The sequence below is a fragment of the Micropterus dolomieu genome, linkage group LG06 (genome assembly GCF_021292245.1).
Source record: "Micropterus dolomieu isolate WLL.071019.BEF.003 ecotype Adirondacks linkage group LG06, ASM2129224v1, whole genome shotgun sequence".
Classification (NCBI taxonomy): domain Eukaryota; kingdom Metazoa; phylum Chordata; class Actinopteri; order Centrarchiformes; family Centrarchidae; genus Micropterus; species Micropterus dolomieu.
The window spans coordinates 4,065,747-4,084,994 of NC_060155.1; the positions used below are offsets into that span (position 1 = coordinate 4,065,747).

A 19,248-nucleotide genomic window follows, 5' to 3' on the forward strand; every position below is an offset into this window, starting at 1 on the left:
TAAATATTTATTGTCTAATCCTCATCACACAGGTGAGTGACAGCAGCCTGATCCTGGGGCAGCTGGCTGGAATTGACATGTTGACACAAGATGGTGAACCCAGTTCTGTGAGTTAACAGCGTTGTCTTTGTAAACCTTACCTCATATGTTATAACGTTAAATATTTTCATTTAAAAGTGTTTTGCAAGCTGTAAAACTTCCAAAAACAGTAGATATTATAAATAAAAAGATAGTAATTCAAGTCAAAGAAGGTAAACATTTCAGCCCAGTGAGGGATCATCTATTTTCTTTATTTCCCTCGATTATTAATGTGACTCTGATTTTCTGTCTTTTATAGAATTTCTGCTGACCCCAGCCGTGGCTGAGACAAGGTAACACAGGAGCCCATGCAAAAACACTCACACCAACACTGCTCAGCTCATGGGGAAGCATCAAGAAATTGAGGACACCTGATGGAAACACTGCTCCCTGTGCCACGCCAGCCAGCTCAGAGGCACTATAGCGAGAGAACAACCACGACATGTAAAACCTTCTGAACTGCATTCACTCCAGTGTGGCTTACATCACACTGCTTTACCGTGTTATGCATGAAGTCAGAGGTCATTGGAAAATTTCCATCTGAACCATCCTGACAGCAAACGCACAATAGGACAATACAAGAATCACAAAAATAATATTGTGTCACTGTTGATTCAGGGTTTTGTGGGAAACCTTGTGTTTTACTTTCATCCAACACATTTAACAATACGTGTTTATATTTATCTGTATACTTAAAACCTGGTATTCAGAAAATCAAATCAAGGCTGTTACAAAAACAAAAGTAATATGCCTGATAAATTCAAACATATTGTACATTTCCGCCGAATCATTCATCGGTGCAACATAATCAGGCTCTATACTCTTCACTCTGATGCTGTGAGTTTCCCTTTTTGACAGAAATGCTGTTTTCAGACTCCACTTTGCTGCGCTTTCTGGATGTGAAGGTACTGTTAGTATAACTCAACACTTCCAGAAGATGATTTACAGTAAACACCTTTAAGGAAAGGGAGGGAGTATGCCCCCTGAACTGATTGGAAAGCTTTAAATATGAAATAGACACAGGAAGTGTTGCAAGGAAGCAGCCATGGCAAACTAATATGGATTATGGATATATAGTTATTAGCCCCGGGTTCTACACACAGGCCCACACACGCAGTGTTTGCTGATAGGATGCTCTGGTCAGATGAATGTATTCTTAAAGTGTTCCCACTGAAAACACACACCTCTAATCCTCTCAAGTCTCTGAAGCTGTATATTTGTGATATGGCACATTTTCTATGTGCTTACTTGTGTGTGAAGCTCAAACAAAGTGTCTCACAGTTTGACACTGGAGAAATGAATGTTTGACTAGCGTGAACAAAACCTCTGGATTTCCTCTATTATGGTTATATTTCAGAGCCTGACTGAAAACGTCAAATGAGATGGTTTATGAAAAATATTTCACAGGTATTTATAGTTTTGAAGTTTTAGAGATTCTTTGTATGACACAAAAAATCAAGGATATCTTTCTTTAAGAGAATCTTTAAAAATGGTGCATTTTAATGTCGATTATAAAATTAATATATTTCAACTGCTGTAGTTACAGGGGAGCTGTATCCCTATGTACTGACTTTTTGAATGAAGGGCCAATGTGTATAGATATGTACATACTTAGATTTATAATTCCCCTTTTCAACCTATGTGGTATTGCAAAGCAGCAGTTTGGAGTTCCAGTGCAAGAGTCACTTCTCAGAGAGCAGAAACATTGGTTAAAATAAACCCCAGTGGGTGGAGCTAAAGAGCAACAAGACAACAAAAGTGCAAGTCAGCTAATTGGCTAACTACAACGGGGGAAAAAAGGCACTCTTGGCAAAATGTAAACAAAATATCTAAATAGCATGTACTTATTTTCACATGCTCGGGCGCACAGTACAACTTGACACGCCTGCTACATGACACATCCTCGAAACAGTCGCAGCTTGGTTAGTTTGGCTTAAATTAATCCAGGAAGTTATTTCAGGGGGCGTGTCGTGTAGTAAAGAGGGCCTGTAGCCTGTGAGACTGCAGATGGACCCTTCTCATCCTAGTAGCGGCTGGATGTCGATGCCAGTCATGGATTGCCGTGACACTTGCTACAGACATTCCTAATTTCCCTACCTGAACTGTAATAACTTTAATCCCCCTCACTTTTCATCCAGCACCATCATCAGGTCAAAAGTTTGGTTTGTGTTTTGTTCGGTTTATGAGTAAATACCTGCAAAACTATTGCCATTAGCCTCAGCGGTACTATTTTAGTGCTCATCGGGAAATGTTAACTAGATGATAAACGTGCTAAACATTATACCTGCTTAACATCAGCATGTTAATGTTATTGTTTTACTGTAGCCATGTTATACTGACTTTCAGTCCGCCCATTCAGATTTAACTAATGTAATTATTGCTGCCTCTAAAAAATATGTGTACAAGTAATAAAACTCCATGCTACTGCGATTCTTTTTAAAATTACTCTTTCTGGTTGCGATGTACTGGCCTGCAGGAGATGCTCTTGCTTTGAAGGCATTTAGCTGAAGCCCTCTTTCACGCTGAAGGGCAAAAAGTCAAAAGGTCCGAAGTGTATTGAGTCTTTCTGCGGGTGAAACTGTGCCCTTTGAATGATCTAACTACTCTATGTGAGAAATTAACAATAAAACTAGGACGTGAATATTGCACCCAGGATAAAGTCTGCCATGGTCCCTACAAACCGATTAATAATGCTAAATTAGAGAGCACGTGGGTGACTCAGAACCTTTAGAATCCAAAGTTAAATGGACTTTTACAGACTGGACTGGCATTTGGGGAATAGTTTCATCAAATGAATTTGAAAGGTGCTCTCATTAGGTGCTGTCTCATATACTTTTTTGAATCCCTCTTTCTCAAATTCAGATGGTCCAGACATCTGTTAAGCACACACTGTAACAACGATGTAAGATTACTTTTGTTCCCAAAAGAAGAATGTGAAAATGCAAACTGAAACTGCAAAATGAAATGGTGAAAACTATTTTTTTTTTTTTCGAACATTTTGCATTGAACCCCCTCAGCTTTCAGTACAGTGAATTATACTCCAGTGTACTAGCATATTGTATTGCAAACTCTCTGCAAAGGTTCAAGGCAATCAAGAGCGAATGTAAACGCTCATGTACAGTGACTCCTAATGTATGAGGTAAAGGTGAATTATTTTCTCTTGATTTTGACTGAAACAGTACACATATATTATTGAAGACTTTTCTTAATTCATAGATGGATATTTTATCAATTGCAAAATACTGTAATTCATGTAAGTACCTTAAGATGCTAAAGAGAAAAGCATAATGCCTTAGATCTGTGATTCTCTGTCTGGTATATAAGTGTATATAACAGGTGGATTATATGTGTCACATACTGCTGAGTGAGTGTTTTTCCACTTCATATTGTAGGAGTAATAATTAGACAACTAGGATTTTTTATATTTTCTCCCAAGAAGTGACATTGAAAAACCTGTGTATCAACTCATGGAAATTACAATAATACTGTTAGCGTTTGTAATCAATGTGCAAAAATTGCAAATGATTTTGTTTGTAGTTACACTGTATGTTAGTGCACAACGCATCAGAGAGAATGGCCCTCACTAACACAGTGTTTTTTTGTTTGGTTAAGTAATCTTGGACCTTAGCTGATCTTTGTTGGTGACCTGTTTGTTTTCGGGGCTCAGGGTTGCGGTGTGTTTTGTGATTTTTATCACCGGGTGGCACCCGAGTTGGAAGTGTTCTAATCCTACATGTGGTGGCTTTAAGATCATGCTTGTGGTAATGATCTGCATAAAACAACAATGAGGTCCAGCAGTCATCACCTGGATATTTAATTAAAGCATTCCTTCTACAACAGTGGGCAGGGAGGTAGTGTTTAAGACAACCAGGTCAGAAGGTTTAGATTTAACGTGCTAAAAATCTTAGAAACGGGTAAATTATTTATCACGTAAAGCTGAAAACATACTCCCTGACCCTTTTGGAATATTTTCTGAGACATAATACACACACAATAAAATATTACTCTCTGAGTTTAATTTCTAAATCATCCTCTAAATTATCTCTGATGTTCATATTAAATATCTCAGCGGTGACAGTCCAGTACATACAGTGTAATTCAGAGTGTGAGAGTTTTTATTATGCAAAAGTCCTGACGTTCACACCACTTTATGCAAGCTGTCCACTAATTTTGCTTTTGCCAATGCTGCTTGTTAATTTATGATTCATGCCACTGTAAATAAATTATTTTTATTGAGCAGGACTGCCTCTGTCTTTTTATTTCATCCACTAGAAAGTAAATCAACTCCCGGTCCGTTGGGTCGTTCTGCATTACAGCTGTTTCTACATACACTATATTGAGATGAAGAATAATGTACATGAATGAAAATGCAAGTATCCACCCACTATGATTCTTCATCACTGTAATAATCTGGTAAAACTACTGTAATAATCAGAGTGACCGAGCAGCTCGCTCCCTGCGTCTGCAATGTTCTATTTAGAGCAGCAGGTGGCGACATTTTACAGGAATTTGAGCTAAACATTTGTCCACATTCTTTTTATATACAGTCTATGGTCATACTCCAGCATCTGTTGAAAGAATTTCCCCAAAAGTTCCCATCACTCCCCTCCCGAATGTTCCTATCATATTAATGTAGCGTCACATTATTAATAATTTTTAATACATATACTTATACATATACATACATATACTAGCATATTCTATCTATAAAATGCAAAAACACAAAGGCAAAACTGTGGGCTGTTAGGCCTGGTGTCTGTGCTTGGGTCCTGTTTCCTTTTACCTGCTGCCAGAGCTGTTACTACACACGCTATAAACTTGTCAGGACCTCTTCTAAGCTGCTATATGTGATAACAAAAATAAAAAAACTCCTGATCCCATAACTTTGACCTGCAACTTTCTTAACGTGTTAAACTTTGAAGGGATGAGCCATTGCCAGCAGGGTTATCTCGGCTTGTTCCTTCACACTACACATGTAAAAAATTAAATAAAAAATAGCCTGTGTCACAAATTGCGAACATTAAGTTTGAAAGATTTGGGGACCAGGCAGGGAAGGTTTATCAAGCAGCACTATGGGAAGTGTAGGATTCCCCTGGCTTTATGGAAACACTGCTAAATCACTGCCTCTTAAATCTTCTGCTTAAATTTTACTTTGACTTAGCTTCAATGTCACATACTACAGTGTTTGCTTGTTTCAGTGCTCTGTTGAAGCTATAACACACTTCTATTCACATCTGGTATGCCATAGGTGTAAAATTAAATTCTGATTTTCCATAATTGAAAAACTGTTATGCATCCTCACATATTGATATGAATCCCGAATGTCAAATAAGAAACACTGTTTGGCCGTGTAACTGGTTGTAAAGACACACCCAGACTGCACTCAAGAAGTTCCTTATTTTAAATGTTAGGCTTGCATTTGGAGAAGTGAGGAGCAACCAAATTTCTTTAGTCAGGAGGACTGACCACATATAATATGAAGGCACATTTGTGCTACACAGACGTACAGACTGCATCACCTTGCCGAGACTCTTCTCTGCAGAAACTGAACTTGAAACTGGTCCAGAACCTTGTGTCCTCTGCATGGCCCTTCCAATCTAATCACACTGCAACTCCAGTGGATATATGAAAACTTACTCTCAAATAAACTCTTTTGTCATGAATATGTTATTATGAAATATAACCACTGTTGGCTGGCGTGAGATGCAGTGCTGTGCTTGGAAACAGTCATTCCGATAAAGCTTGCAGCAGAACAATAGCTCAAGGTCATGAACTTCACCAAAGGTCATGAATTCTGTCTAACTTGTGGCTTTTGTAGTTAAACCATCCCTGTAATTATGGTTTAGTACTGGTAATATTTATATTCAAATATCATAACTTTACAAAACAATATAAGAAATAAACATTTAAATACTTTAAATTTGAATACTGAGAACCACAGAGATGTTGCAAGTCCCCATATAAATATTTCATAAGTATCTGAGCTGTTTGTATGTGCATTAAATTCTTTGTTGCTGAAATTGCATAATTCATCTAATAATCTAATCTCTATTTTTACATTATGTCAACTGAAGCTGTTACGACACTCACGTTTTAGTGTTTGTATTCCAAAGAAACGTATGAATTGCTAGTGAAGTGTAATATTTCCTGACTGAAAGAACATTGCCTCGGTTGCAATTGGTTGGAATTTACTTCACTGTACGTGATCAGGACGCCCATTAGATAATTTAACTGCCAGTCAGGAAAACACAGGGCTGCGTCATTTGCTGGCTCGCTTTAGCTGGGAAGCAGGGGTCGTGAGAGCCAAAGGATAGAAAAAGTGAAGACCTCTTACTCTGGATCTATTTCCAGACCGCATACTCAGTCATGACACAATTTGCATGAAATTTTTTACAACCACTGTTATTTCTTTCTTTTCTGTAAACCCTAACTCTTTTGAGTAACCTACTTGAATTGTTAGTTTTTAAAATATTTTGTCCAAAAATTAAGCTATTTTTGTAACACATGTTTATTATGTTCATGTGTTTCTTCTGTTAGCAAATATCCTGCGTTTCCTCTATTTGGAAATACATATATAGGTAAAGAAAATCCTCTCAAACCAAATCACTGCTATTACAAGTCATTGCACGTTAGCTGCGAGGTCACATTTGCTCAAACATCACCACTGGCTAATGCTAGCCAATTCCATGACGTCACCCATTGTTTGTGGACAGTTTGGCATTTTGGCCGTCGCCATCTTGTTTTTTTGGAACAAAAAAAATCCGTAATCATAGAATTTCAAGGTAACTGTAATATTAACTGGGATGCTACTTTTGGCTAGGAAAAAAACAAGCTTAAAACAAAATGTGCTAAGTGGAGAAATTCAAACCGACTCCTAATAAGCTTTTTCAGAGGTGCTGTGAAGCTGATATGAGATGCCCCTGTCCTGATTGAGAGGTCGCCATGGTAGTGACTTGTTACTTTAGCCCCATCCTAAAGCATCCTCTACTTCGTTGTCTATTTTCTTCTAAATGTGACATGGTGTATTGAAAACGGATTGAAATTAATTATTGAGAAATTAAGTGGGAAGTAGGGGCATTTTGCCATTAAGCCTAATGCAATCTGACTTCTTTTTGCAACCAGTGGAGTCGCCCCCTGCTGGCCGTTGAATGGAAGGTTTAAGATCGTATTGGCTTCACTTTTCCAGACCCAGAGGTTCCCGCTTATATAGAAAAGGGGAGATAACTATAGACTACAGTATAGATACAGCCTATAATTTTAAAAACCTACTTTGTGACAAGCTAACCTTACTGAGTTAGGGAAACTTGATGGCCTTTGATGAGCTGCACAGCCAGGGCATAGACATTTACATTTACAGGTAATGTTACTGTAATAGACTGTATATAAAAAGGGCGAGGGTCAAAAACCTGGTTAGGCTAGCCTTGCAGGTCATAGCGGTCTGTCTAGAGTCTAAATACTTTACTTAATATTTAATTTGTGTAAACACTCGCACAAGTTGCTAAATTAGCCAGCAAAAGCTAACAGAAAAGCATGTTAATTTGAGCAAAATTCTTATTTCTGTGAATTAAACTTTTTCATTTGTAATTGTAAATATTAATAAAACGGTGTTATTACTTTAAAAAGTTAAAAGCAGATGGTGTCAAATATCACAAACCACAGCATTATGACAGGCCGACTCTGCGGGATGACACTGCTGGTGGTTCAGTTGAGCTACCGTCATTCTCCATAGTCTGTTTTGGGCATCTAAATTGTAATTTAAACACGGGTAAGCTAGCTGGACTTCCTACTCTAGAAACCTGACCACTCTGTGAGGAATTACAATTATATAATTATATTCATATAAATATTAAATTTGTTGGTAACTTGAGTATATTCCACATACTTCACACTTGTGTATTTGAGCATGGTTGTTGTAGTAGTGAGTGAGTGAGTCATCTTACTTAATCTACGGTCTTTGGTCAGGGGGCGTGTATGTGAAGAATGAGGCGTTAACCACTGCAGTGCTGCTACAGTATCCCTCCCGTCTCAGATACTGACACTCGTCGCAGCAGTCTTGTTGAATTGTACATTAAATTTTTTTTTTGGCAGGTAATAGTGATGGCTGGCATGGCAGCACCAAAGCGGCAGGACACCCGGAAATATTTCGAGAATCTGTCCGGTGCTGGTAAATCCATCGCTGTGCTGACCAGCGGAGGAGATGCCCAAGGTAACGTTGTGTGATTAGAGTTCCAATATCGGACAGATCTGCTGGCTCTTCTGAGTCTAACGTTACCAATTTAATTACTGTGACCGCAAAGTGCTGCCAGTAAACGAGAGGGAACCATCTATAGGCTCTAAGTCACTGTTGTTTGTCGTTGTTTTAGACAACGTAACGTACGTTTGCTTTTTCAAAGCGGCGCGTAACGTTACTTTATACCAAAAGCATTAAGCTAGGGTTAGCTAACGTTAGTTTCAATATCAAACATTCATTTCCGCCCAAGATGTTGCAGTTGTGTAACATCCGTTACAATGTTTTTGGTGAAGGTTTGCCATTAGTTGTCGTCCACGTTTAGTCAACGTTAGATTAATGACAGGAGCGCGTTAGCCAAAGACCTGTCCGATAATGGATGTGTAGCCGCAGTCTTGTCCGATAAAGCACTCGTTACGTTACAGTTACATTCTGCTGTGAACCTTAACTGTACATTAAACAATATTGATGATCCAGTCCTGCTAATAAATGTGTCCAGGTTGGAATTTGTGCTTTTGGATCATTTAGAATGCAGGACTAATAACAACAAGTCATCGTGAGAATCGAATAATTCAAAGGACTTTCTTTTACATCAGGTGTTTTTTTCCTCAACATGCACCCTGCACCATTGCACCTATCTGTTGCGTGCAAACCATCGATGGCGCATGTGTGTTTGTGCGTGCATCTGAGTCCCAGTGCTCACTATAATTCCTGTAGTATTTTCATAAGGAGTTCAGGTCTTGCTGCAGGTCTACATGGGATTTTAAATCTATTGAATGTCTAGGTTAGGGCTGCCTATGTTTTCTCTAATGATGAAGACCTCTCGGGTTTCCTGTTGTAGTAAGAACCCTTAAAAATGTCATTAGGACTGTAATTCTGGGCATCACTACACGTTGCCGTCACAAAGCTCATAAACACCATGCCATTTGTTTGGATAAAATATAGTTTCAAGAAGTTTAAACTAAAAAAACTGATCAATAGAACTTGAGGGAAAAAAGGCTCGCATATGACTGCAGATGCGTAAAAATTTCCCATGTGATGTCACATCACGGAGGACGAGTCCTGAGAGGACCGTGTGTGAAGCTGGCCAGACTAAAACTTTCCACTTCCGAGTGAACCTTTCACAGTAAATTTCGTATCTTCCAGTTTGCGCTGCGAAGCTTTTATTTAGAAGGCAGACTCTGTCGACTTCCGGTATGGTTATAAATTGCTTTACCCATCCTGTCACGGAGGCAAGGCCGCCTACGTGAGCAGCAGCGGGTATGCACTGATGTAGTGAAGAAGGAAAATCTGAAGACTAAAACCTGTCTATATTGTTTTTGTTTATAGTGTATATATATATATATATATATATATATATATATATATATATATGTTTGTTCTCTATACTGTACCCTGTGTTTGATTTTATTATTGCATCATTGTTTGAGTAAGCACATCCTGAGCAATGTACAATTCAGAGTCAGATTCCTCATATGTGTACACATACCAGGCAAATAAAGCTGATTCTGATCCTGATTCTTAAAAATAAATCAATGCAAAACAGAGTCAGTCTTTGTAGTAACAACGTCTAACGGAATGTTTTGTTCCTTGCGGGGCTGCCAGCGTGAAAATGGTGCACAGTGTCGAACATGCCAATAAACAGAGCTATCTTTAAAGGGATTTTGTATGTGTGTTTGTCTTTGGTACTGACTCAAATTAAACGAGCCGAAAATTATTCTTTACCCGAGAGCAAAAGCTGAAAACTTTGATTAACACTGCAGTAACTGACATATAAACATGTTCCTTTAGGACATACAAAATTGGTTCTTGTGCATTCGTTCATAATATACTGAATGTAAACAGTTTCTTAGCTACTCTGTACTGGCACAAATCTGATTAAAGACAGCCAGTGGTTTTAGGATATATTCAATTTTTCATCCCAAATTCTCTTTATCATCATCAATTAAATTAATTAGCAAAAATCCAAATAATAACAAATAACCCATATAATAATAGAATAGACAATAGTTCCACAAATAAGGCTTTGGTCTATCTAGAAATAGTTGAAATAATAAATTAAATACAAAAATATCTTGTGCAAAAAATGATGACTAAGGCAAATGTCCCTGCTACCCTGTGGAGTACATGCATACATGCGGCGCACACACAGACACGCAACTGGAGAGGTTCGCAGCAGGCCTTAGGGAAAGTTATTCCAAGAGCACAGCTGGGACACACACACACACACACACACACACACACATACAAACATGAGATGAGATGCTTTACTTCATCACCATTTTTACGTCATTCATTGAAATCACCTAATGTATTTTTAAACATATTGTCCAATTGAAACTCTTTCCAACCAACCAGCACTGTCTTGGTCTCTTAGCAACACTGGCTCATCCCATCAGCACTTGTTAGTGTACAATACTGCCTGAAACCAAATCCAGACTTGCATACTGTGTTTCTTCTGGGCAGGAAAGCCCCCCTTTGTGCAGCTATCCTACACATAACCTGCATTAGAATGTTATAATTTTTGTAATAGTGCCTCCAGCACGGCACGAAATATATGTGTAACATGTAACATCTTTGTTAAAAAAAAAAATTATCCAGTAAGATTTTTTTTTTTTTTGCTCACTCACATTTATGTCCTTCTTTCTAGCAAAAATGCCAAACACTCCCTAGTTGCAGCATGTCACCGGTGAGGATTTGCTGCACGTTTTGTCTTATGTGATGGGCAAAAATAATTAGCAGATTAATCAATTATGAAAAAAGAAATCGTTTGTTGCAGCCCTAGTTTAGTGCAGGCACAAATCAGCTATCTCTGCCAGAAGAAAAAGTTTTACAACCCGAGTATAAACCCTTTTCACAACCCCCAACCCAAGGCTGTTCATCAAAGTTTTTGCAAGCTTTTTACGCAGCGTTTGGAAACATTGTCATTCGGCAAAGAACCATTTTATCCTTTGTCACCGTAGAAATACAATGTTAAACACTGTAAACAAAGTTAAACATTTTTGTCAGAAGCTTTTGTGCCAACCGTGAGTGAAATGAATGAAGAGGCTACAGTTTATTCATTGCAGTGCTATGCTCTGTCTAAACGGGGGCCTAAAGCACGACGCTGTCACCAAAGGAGTAGTCACGTCTTGTACGCGTTCTGCAAACAAGGGCCAATGAGTGGGAGGGAATCTGGCAGAGAGAGCCCGGTTGGCTTTGAGGGGCAGCTCGAGCCTGCTGTGCTCAGTGCTTGGCCGCACTCATACTGCCACAGAGACCGGGCTCAGAAAGACCGAACGTGCCTCCTGCGTTATAAAAGACACGTCAGTATGCCCTTCAGTGTTTAACAAAACAAGCCTTTTGGTAACATCACCACAGGCTTTGGGAACTGATGATGGACATTTCCTGTTATTTTCTGGCATTTTGCATACTTAACAATTTATTGGTTATTTAAAAGACTGCTCGCATAGGAACTGATGATGGAAACAATCAGAAGGCTAGTTGCGGCTGTATTCTCATTTGTAGCTTCTTTGCAGTGGTCTTTTACTATTGGCTTCCATATCCAATTTCTCCATTAGGCTGTTTAAAGTTTGATCACAGCCCTCAGTCTGCACGCAGGCTGCAACGCTGAAGCAGAATGTCAGGGAGCTATCAACAAGTTACACCCTCAGCCAGTTGTACATCAAACACATTTTTTTAATCAATCACTATAATCACAGCATATCAGCCTTTGTCTGCTCGCTTGAAACTGTACGGTCACTGTGTAGACCACAGCCTCGGTCTGAGATTTATAGTCCGCCGTTTCTAATTTCACTAAGTGCTCCGACAGACACTTTGTGTTTCGACACAAGATGCTCAAGGGCACTCTCGTCTCCTCTCTCTGTCTCTGTGTCTCTCCCTCTCTCTGTTTTGACCTCTCCTGTTGTCTGTCGGTCTGTCTGGTTTCTGCCACTCCCTGTTTATGCTGTTATGTTTACTATGTTCTCTCCCTCCCCGTCACTTGTCACTTTGCTCGTTTCAAGTAGGATTGCAAGAAGGTTGCAAGTGGTAGATGTAGATGTGAAATATATACATTTAAACTCTGTTAAGCACATTCTTTTTCTGATGTTCTATTCTTTTCTTATTTATAGCAAATACTATAATATATACAGTAGTTCACACGACGATGCAATATTCATTTAATGATTTGCAAATGCAATCTCTGCTCTCTCCCCTGATAGATTTAACAAATGTTGTAAAGAGCAGATAAAGAAGACAAAGTATCACCCTGTGTTCTTAGCTGAAAGAATCATAAAGCATTCATCATAAAAAACAAGTGTATACAGTGTACATTTCTATCACAAAACACATCATGACAGTCACAAAAATGCTTATTGAAAAGGACTGTCTGTTTCCTTGATAACTCTTCTCTGTTCTCTAACAGGTATGAATGGGGCGGTCCGGGCCGTCGTCCGTATGGGCATCTACGTGGGAGCAAAGGTCTACTTCATCCACGAGGTGAGGCATGAGTCATGAGGCATGACTCAGGCTCCAGACGTGGCCTCCGGGTCTGCAGTCTGCAGTATCTGTCACACTCAACAGTGAGCCAAATTAGTACTGACGAGTACTTCCTCGTCGGGCTGTGATTGTTGGACCAGTTGGACTGAAAGACTTGATGTTAAACTGCATTTGGTACCAAAGTCATGCTTCATCTGGATTTGTCCTTAGATAGTTACATCCAGTTAACTTTAATAAAGTGTCTGGATTTCATAAATCATAAAAATACTCAGCATTAGTTGAAATTAAAAGAACAATGAAACAAGCAGTTAAATGCTTATTTGATTTTTAAATCACCCAATAGCTTCAGAAATAAGTTAACATAAAATTATCTTAAAGAACCTTTTACAGCCAACATTCCAAGGAAAATAGAAACACTAGCGACCAAAATAAATGTTGTAGGTGTTTAAATCTTGACATGAAATATGTCAAGATTTGCAGAGTGACAGTCGCTGGAGTATTACGTGTATGTGAAACATTTCTGTCCTCTAAGAAACACTATAGAGTCAACAAAAGCTGTCATTTATTGTCATTTGGGAGTGCTCTGGTAATAAAACATTTTATTCACAGTGCAGAAAGAAGTCTTTATTGTTGATATCTTCCTTAAATTGCCTAATACCTTTTAGCCCTTTTCTGATTTCTATCTGGTTATGCATTTTGGACTCTTGGCCTGTCTCCATGTCATGTTTTTTCCTGGCTAGACATCTTAATGTGAGTTTGGTGACATACAGATCAGTAGCACAGTAGCTATAATAATAATAATTTCGGTAAGGATGGGTTTTGCTTTTTAACATTTTCGTCTTTTGATTTGGCCTAAATGAAATGTGTTATTCACATATTCTGCAAAACCCTAATTTAATAATTCTAACATCATTTGTGATTTCAAATGAAATTTCCTCATTTGGAGAATTTGACAGATTGTGCATGATTAGATGATAATCTACGCTGTGCTCATATGCAAAATCTAAAACAACTCCAACGCTTTTTGTTGCATCTCAGAAAGTGTTTCACACAGTGTGGCTTCACACATGTTAAACTGAAGTTCAATGCATGGTAAAGCAATTCAAAGAATAAAAGTATTCTGCAGTTTCACCACTTAAAGGTAATCTGACACAGAATTATAAATATAGCGGTTTAATGTCAGAAAAGTACAAAACAATAAATCCCTGTTTAATTAATAGCTTACAGTTGTTTGTTTGAGAATGACTGATAGTGTATGTTGTTTGAATGGGGTTGAGGGCAGTGACAAGATAGAGACAATCTGGTCTTAGTGTCAATATAATCTAATTACCACGGCCAGGCTTCATCCTTCACTGGCTGCACTGTCATCCGCTTCAGCCTCGGATAACCACTGGGCTGTGTGTAATGACAGCTGCGTGCCATGATGCCTTTATTTTGGTCTCGGGCTGGTAGGATCAGTGTACACAACATTGTGAATAAAAAAACAGTGGAATTTAACAGTGCTGAAACCATCTGCTGATTCAGAATCTGCTTTATTCCCAAGCAGGTTTACACATACAAGGAATTTGCTTTGGCATTTTGGTGCTTAACAATAACCAATAAACATACCAGGTATATGTAATCATAAATATAGAATTGACATTAAGACATGGAGAGATAAATTATATGTACAATATGGTTTGTGTTTAAATTAGTTAGTGCAGAAAAGTTTTACATGTACAGTGTGAGTGTATTGTGGAGGGGGGAGGTTATGGGAGTCAGTGTTAAGTGGGGGTCCTGGGTCTTGTTGATGAGACCAGCTCTAGGTCCCGGAGGGATGGTAGATTGAAGCCGAGACCCAGGAGAAGGTCGTTGTTGAGGTAGGGGGAGGGGGGATTGCCTCTGGAGTGGGCAGTTGTTGAAGGCTCCAGGGACCTGCTGAGGTGGGGGAGGTAGAGCTGGTGGACTGGAGCTAATCAATGGAGTGATGGGGGATGGAGTCAGAACAGTCCAGTTGTCTTTTACAGTCGTTTACTGTACCTTCTCTCACCACCTCAAACCTGTACTTTGACTCCCTAAACCTCACCCTATTTGCCACTGTTGGTTTGACAAAACCAGCAATTTGAAGATGTAATTTTTGTCTCTGGGAAATTGTGATTGTGTGTGATTTGTCTTTTTTTGTTGTTGATATTTTAAAGATGAAATAATTAAAGCTAGCTGCAGCCCTCTACTGTGGCAGAAGAAAACCACCCATAACCATAAGTACTGTTTACGTAGATGTCTGAAATGAGCCAATGAACAGTTACCATGTTTGTTTCTCCTCTCAGGGGTATCAGGGGATGGTGGACGGTGGAGACAACATCAGAGAAGCGACATGGGAAAGTGTCTCCAGCATGTTGCAAGTGGTGAGCAGATCTTTGTGTTGCTGTTTCAGGTCACACAGTCTTGATCTGGTTGCATCAGGTTGAGATAAAACTATCCAGATTTTGTCTTAATAATGAAACTCTCAAATTCAGCTATAATTGAAAGACTGTTGATGTTATAATTATTGCTCTGTATTTTAGTGCCATGAATTGCTGTTTGTAAAGGAACGGCAGGATTTGTGCTTGTGTTGGACGTGACTTGGCAACAATGCTATTAGCTTTGAGCCAAATGAGTCCGTGATTGAGTTACACATTTTCACTGTTTGTCATAGTTGGAAATTGTCTCAGTCAGGATTACTTTCAGTAAAACAGTGAAAAAATATTTATGTTGTAGATGAGAAACATTAGAAACAACCAGCAGTGTATGAGCCACGCAACCTTAAAAAAGACTCAAAATAATATTACCATAAATAGATAGATAACAGATCTGAAAGTATCGTAATGGTTTAAAAAAAAATAAATGTATTTTTTTACAGCATAATCAAGCCAGCAGGAGAGCAATTTAAGGAGAGAATAATGTGATTTCAGATTGTAATTTATGTTTCCCTCAGGGTGGCACAGTCATCGGCAGCGCCCGCTGTAAAGACTTTCGTAACCATGAGGGCCGCTTGAAAGCAGCACACAACCTTGTGCAGCGCAGTATCACCAACCTGTGTGTGATTGGTGGAGACGGGAGTCTGACCGGAGCCAACCTTTTCAGAGAGGAGTGGAGTGGCCTGTTAGATGAGCTCCTCCAGCAAGGTAAGCGCACTGCAGGGCTTTCAGTTGACACCCTACCACTCTTACTTTACAGGTGTAAAGACTGTTTATCTCTCTCCCGCTCATGTTTTTCAGGTCTGATCGATGAGGAAGCAGCCCGCAGTAACTCGGAGCTCCACATTGTTGGAATGGTCGGCTCCATCGACAATGACTTCTGCGGCACTGACATGACCATCGGCACCGACTCTGCACTGCACAGGATCATCGAGGTGGTGGACGCCATCATGACCACGGCTCAGAGGTGATCAAGACCTGAGAGGAGAGCCCCAGAGCCAGTTGCATAGTAATTGCTCAGTGACCCACCAATCATAGAGACAAAACATAATGAAAAAAATAAGATGTAGCAAGAGAAGACATAAGAGGACTAAAATAATACAAGACATGATGTAAAAGATGTTAAGAAGACAGGACATAAAAGGCTAGAACTCAAGATATAACAAGACGCAATTGGACAATTTGTGACACGACATAAGGAGACAAGACATGATATAATATGGGAAGACATGATCAGACTTGATAAATTTTGACAAAACATAGTAGACAAGAAAAAAGACAACATGTCGCGAGACAGGACAACACTTTCCAACTTTCACAATTATATCTCTCTTTAGCTAGGGTCAGCTCAGGGTCTCCCAAACCTCAAAGAAATTTTTAGACATGGTTAAGTTTAGGGTGAAGGTTTCAGTGAGTGTGTCTTAATCATCTGTCCTGCACTGACCTGTTTCAACAGATAAGTCAAGTCAAGTGAATTTTATTAATATACCCCAAAATCACAACTTTGCTTCTCAATCTGTACAGCACGCGACACCCCCTGTCTTAAGATCCTTGATTCAGATGACGATATGGGAAAGATGATGATAAAACTTTTAACCTGGCAAAAAATGAAAGAAACCTCAGGCAGAGCAAGAGAGGAGAGATCCATTTTCCAAGACGGACAAACATGCAATAGATGTCGCATGTCCACTGGGTTGCACTGATGAGTGCTTTTTCTTGTTTCTGACATTGCTTCTGTTTTCCGCTGTTTTTCCAGCCACCAGAGGACATTTGTGCTGGAGGTCATGGGCAGGCACTGTGGGTAGGCACTTTTCTTTGTGTTTAGATTGCACTACAGAGAGATAACAACACCGTACACATAAGAACATATATATTCATAATATGTAAGGAATTTAAGTTAAATATGCTTGTACAGAACGTAAGTCTCATTAACAAAGCACAATGAAATCAATGCAGGCAACATACCAAGTCAAATTTATTCTAAACATACATATTCAAATTTAAATCCTCTTACCCTTTTGGATTTGCCTTTGAATAAGCCATGGCTCATATTGAGCAAGGCCCATGCATGTGTGTGTAGGGCAATAGTATGTTTAGGTAGGTACGAGTAAAAATGAGTTTGTTACTCCCGTCTGTATATGTTGTGTACATAAAATGTTTCATAACACATATCTGTTACAGGGAAGTAAATATTCAAAAGATTTATTTAAATATTTTGTGTGTGTGTGTGCAGATACTTGGCCCTGGTGAGTGCCCTGGCATGTGGAGCAGATTGGGTTTTTATCCCAGAAATGCCTCCTGAAGATGGCTGGGAAGACAACATGTGTCAGAAATTATCTGAGGTACACACACTCACAGAATCACATTTTTTTCACCAGATCTAAATAAATGATATTTTTATTTAATATTATAGTTATGTATAACATGGATACACAAACCCACACCAACATAAACACTGTAGAAATTAGGGTTGGCGATGGCTAACAGACATCACAACGTTGAGCGTTTTAATCATTAGTCATTTTTATAAATTTTAAAAATGCTTCGCATCTTCCTTGGAATTCTCTTCTCTCCAGCAGCTTGTATTTGCTGAAAATTCATTCCGTCACGGTTTTCAGGTTATGTATGACTAGAAGTCCAATGCGCTATCCATTGCGCCACAGAGCAGGCTCTGTGGTGCAAAATAATTACAAAAATGCTCAAGGAGCTTGTATTTGCTGAAAATTCATGCAGTCACAGAGCCTGCTCTGTGGCCTCTTTTTGCAAAATAATTACAAAAATGCTCAAGGAGCTTGTATTTGCTGAAAATTCGTGCCGTCACGGTTTTAAGCAACCCACAAGCCTTGAATAACATCTCTGATGTATGACTAGAAGTCCAATGCGCTATCCATTGCGCCACAGAGCCTGCACTGGAGCCACTTTTTGCAAAATAATAACAAAAATGCTCAAGGAGCTTGTATTTGCTGAAAATTCATGCAGTCACAGAGCCTGCTCTGCGGCCTCTTTTTGCAAAATAATTACAAAAATGCTCAAGGAGCTTGTATTTGCTGAAAATTCGTGCCGTCACGGTTTTAAGCAACCCACAAGCCTTGAATAACATCTCTGATGTATGACTAGAAGTCCAATGCGCTATCCATTGCGCCACAGAGCCTGCACTGGAGCCACTTTTTGCAAAATAATTACAAAAATGCTCAAGGAGCTTGTATTTGCTGAAAATTCGTGCCATCGCGGTTTTAAACATTGACTCTGGTGGGACTCGAACCCACAACCTTTGAATAACATCTCTGATGTATGACTAGAAGTCCAATGCGCTATCCATTGCGCCACAGAGCCTGCGCTAGAGCCACTTTTTTCAAAATAATAACAAAAATGCTCAAGGAGCTTGTATTTGCTGAAAATTCGTGCCGTCACGGTTTTAAACACTGCAAAAGGTTGACTCTGGTGGGACTCGAACCCAAAACCTTTGAATGACATCTCTGATATATGACTAGACATCTCTGATATATGACTAGAAGTGCAATGCACTATCCATTGCGTTGCTGAAGTTTTGTGCAGTCATGGTTTTAAACACTGCAAAAGGTTGACTCTGGTGGTGCTGGAGCCGCTTTTTGCAAAATAATAACAAAAATGCTCAAGGAGCTTGTATTTGCTGAAAATTCGTGCCGTCACGGTTTTAAACACTGCAAAAGGTTGACTCTGGTGGTGCTGGAGCCGCTTTTTGCAAAATAATAACAAAAATGCTCAAGGAGCTTGTATTTGCTGAAAATTCGTGCCGTCACGGTTTTAAACACTGCAAAAGGTTGACTCTGGTGGTGCTGGAGCCGCTTTTTGCAAAATAATAACAAAAATGCTCATGGAGCTTTTATTTGCTGAAATACATTTGCTGAAAATTCGTGCTGTCATGGTTTTAAACACTGCAAAAGGTTGACTCTGGTGGTGCTGGAGCCGCTTTTTGCAAAATAATAACAAAAATGCTCATGGAGCTTGTATTTGCTGAAAATTCGTGCCGTCACGGTTTTAAACACTGCA

At 39.2% G+C, this 19,248-nt stretch overlaps 2 protein-coding genes and 1 non-coding gene across 8 annotated transcripts in view; 2 read left to right on the plus strand and 1 right to left on the minus strand.

The window, feature by feature from the left end:
• LOC123972269 (nuclear receptor coactivator 2-like) overlaps positions 1–4,317 on the plus strand; it is a 51,933-nt gene extending 47,616 nt beyond the window's left edge. For all 3 annotated transcript variants that reach the window (XM_046051639.1, XM_046051641.1, XM_046051640.1), the window contains exons 21-22: positions 33–107; positions 338–4,317. In XM_046051639.1, coding sequence (XP_045907595.1) covers positions 33–107; positions 338–349 — 87 coding nt within the window. In that variant the 3' untranslated portion in view covers positions 350–4,317. The remainder of the gene's footprint in view (positions 1–32; positions 108–337) is intronic.
• A 3,768-nt stretch (positions 4,318–8,085) lies between these two features.
• LOC123971841 (ATP-dependent 6-phosphofructokinase, platelet type-like) overlaps positions 8,086–19,248 on the plus strand; it is a 36,550-nt gene continuing 25,387 nt past the window's right edge. For 2 of the 4 annotated variants that reach the window (XM_046050859.1, XM_046050857.1), the window contains exons 1-7: positions 8,087–8,284; positions 12,711–12,784; positions 15,091–15,168; positions 15,738–15,927; positions 16,021–16,186; positions 16,976–17,020; positions 17,453–17,561. In XM_046050859.1, the coding sequence (XP_045906815.1) occupies positions 8,176–8,284; positions 12,711–12,784; positions 15,091–15,168; positions 15,738–15,927; positions 16,021–16,186; positions 16,976–17,020; positions 17,453–17,561 (771 nt within the window). In that variant the 5' untranslated portion in view covers positions 8,087–8,175. Of the gene's footprint in view, positions 8,285–12,710; positions 12,785–15,090; positions 15,169–15,737; positions 15,928–16,020; positions 16,187–16,975; positions 17,021–17,452; positions 17,562–19,248 lie in introns of all 4 variants that reach the window. The other 2 variants (XM_046050860.1, XM_046050858.1) reach the window with 2 other exon arrangements.
• Positions 18,461–18,552, minus strand: trnar-ucu. The gene is given in 2 exon segments: positions 18,461–18,496; positions 18,516–18,552. It is a non-coding gene; the product is annotated as a tRNA-Arg (tRNA).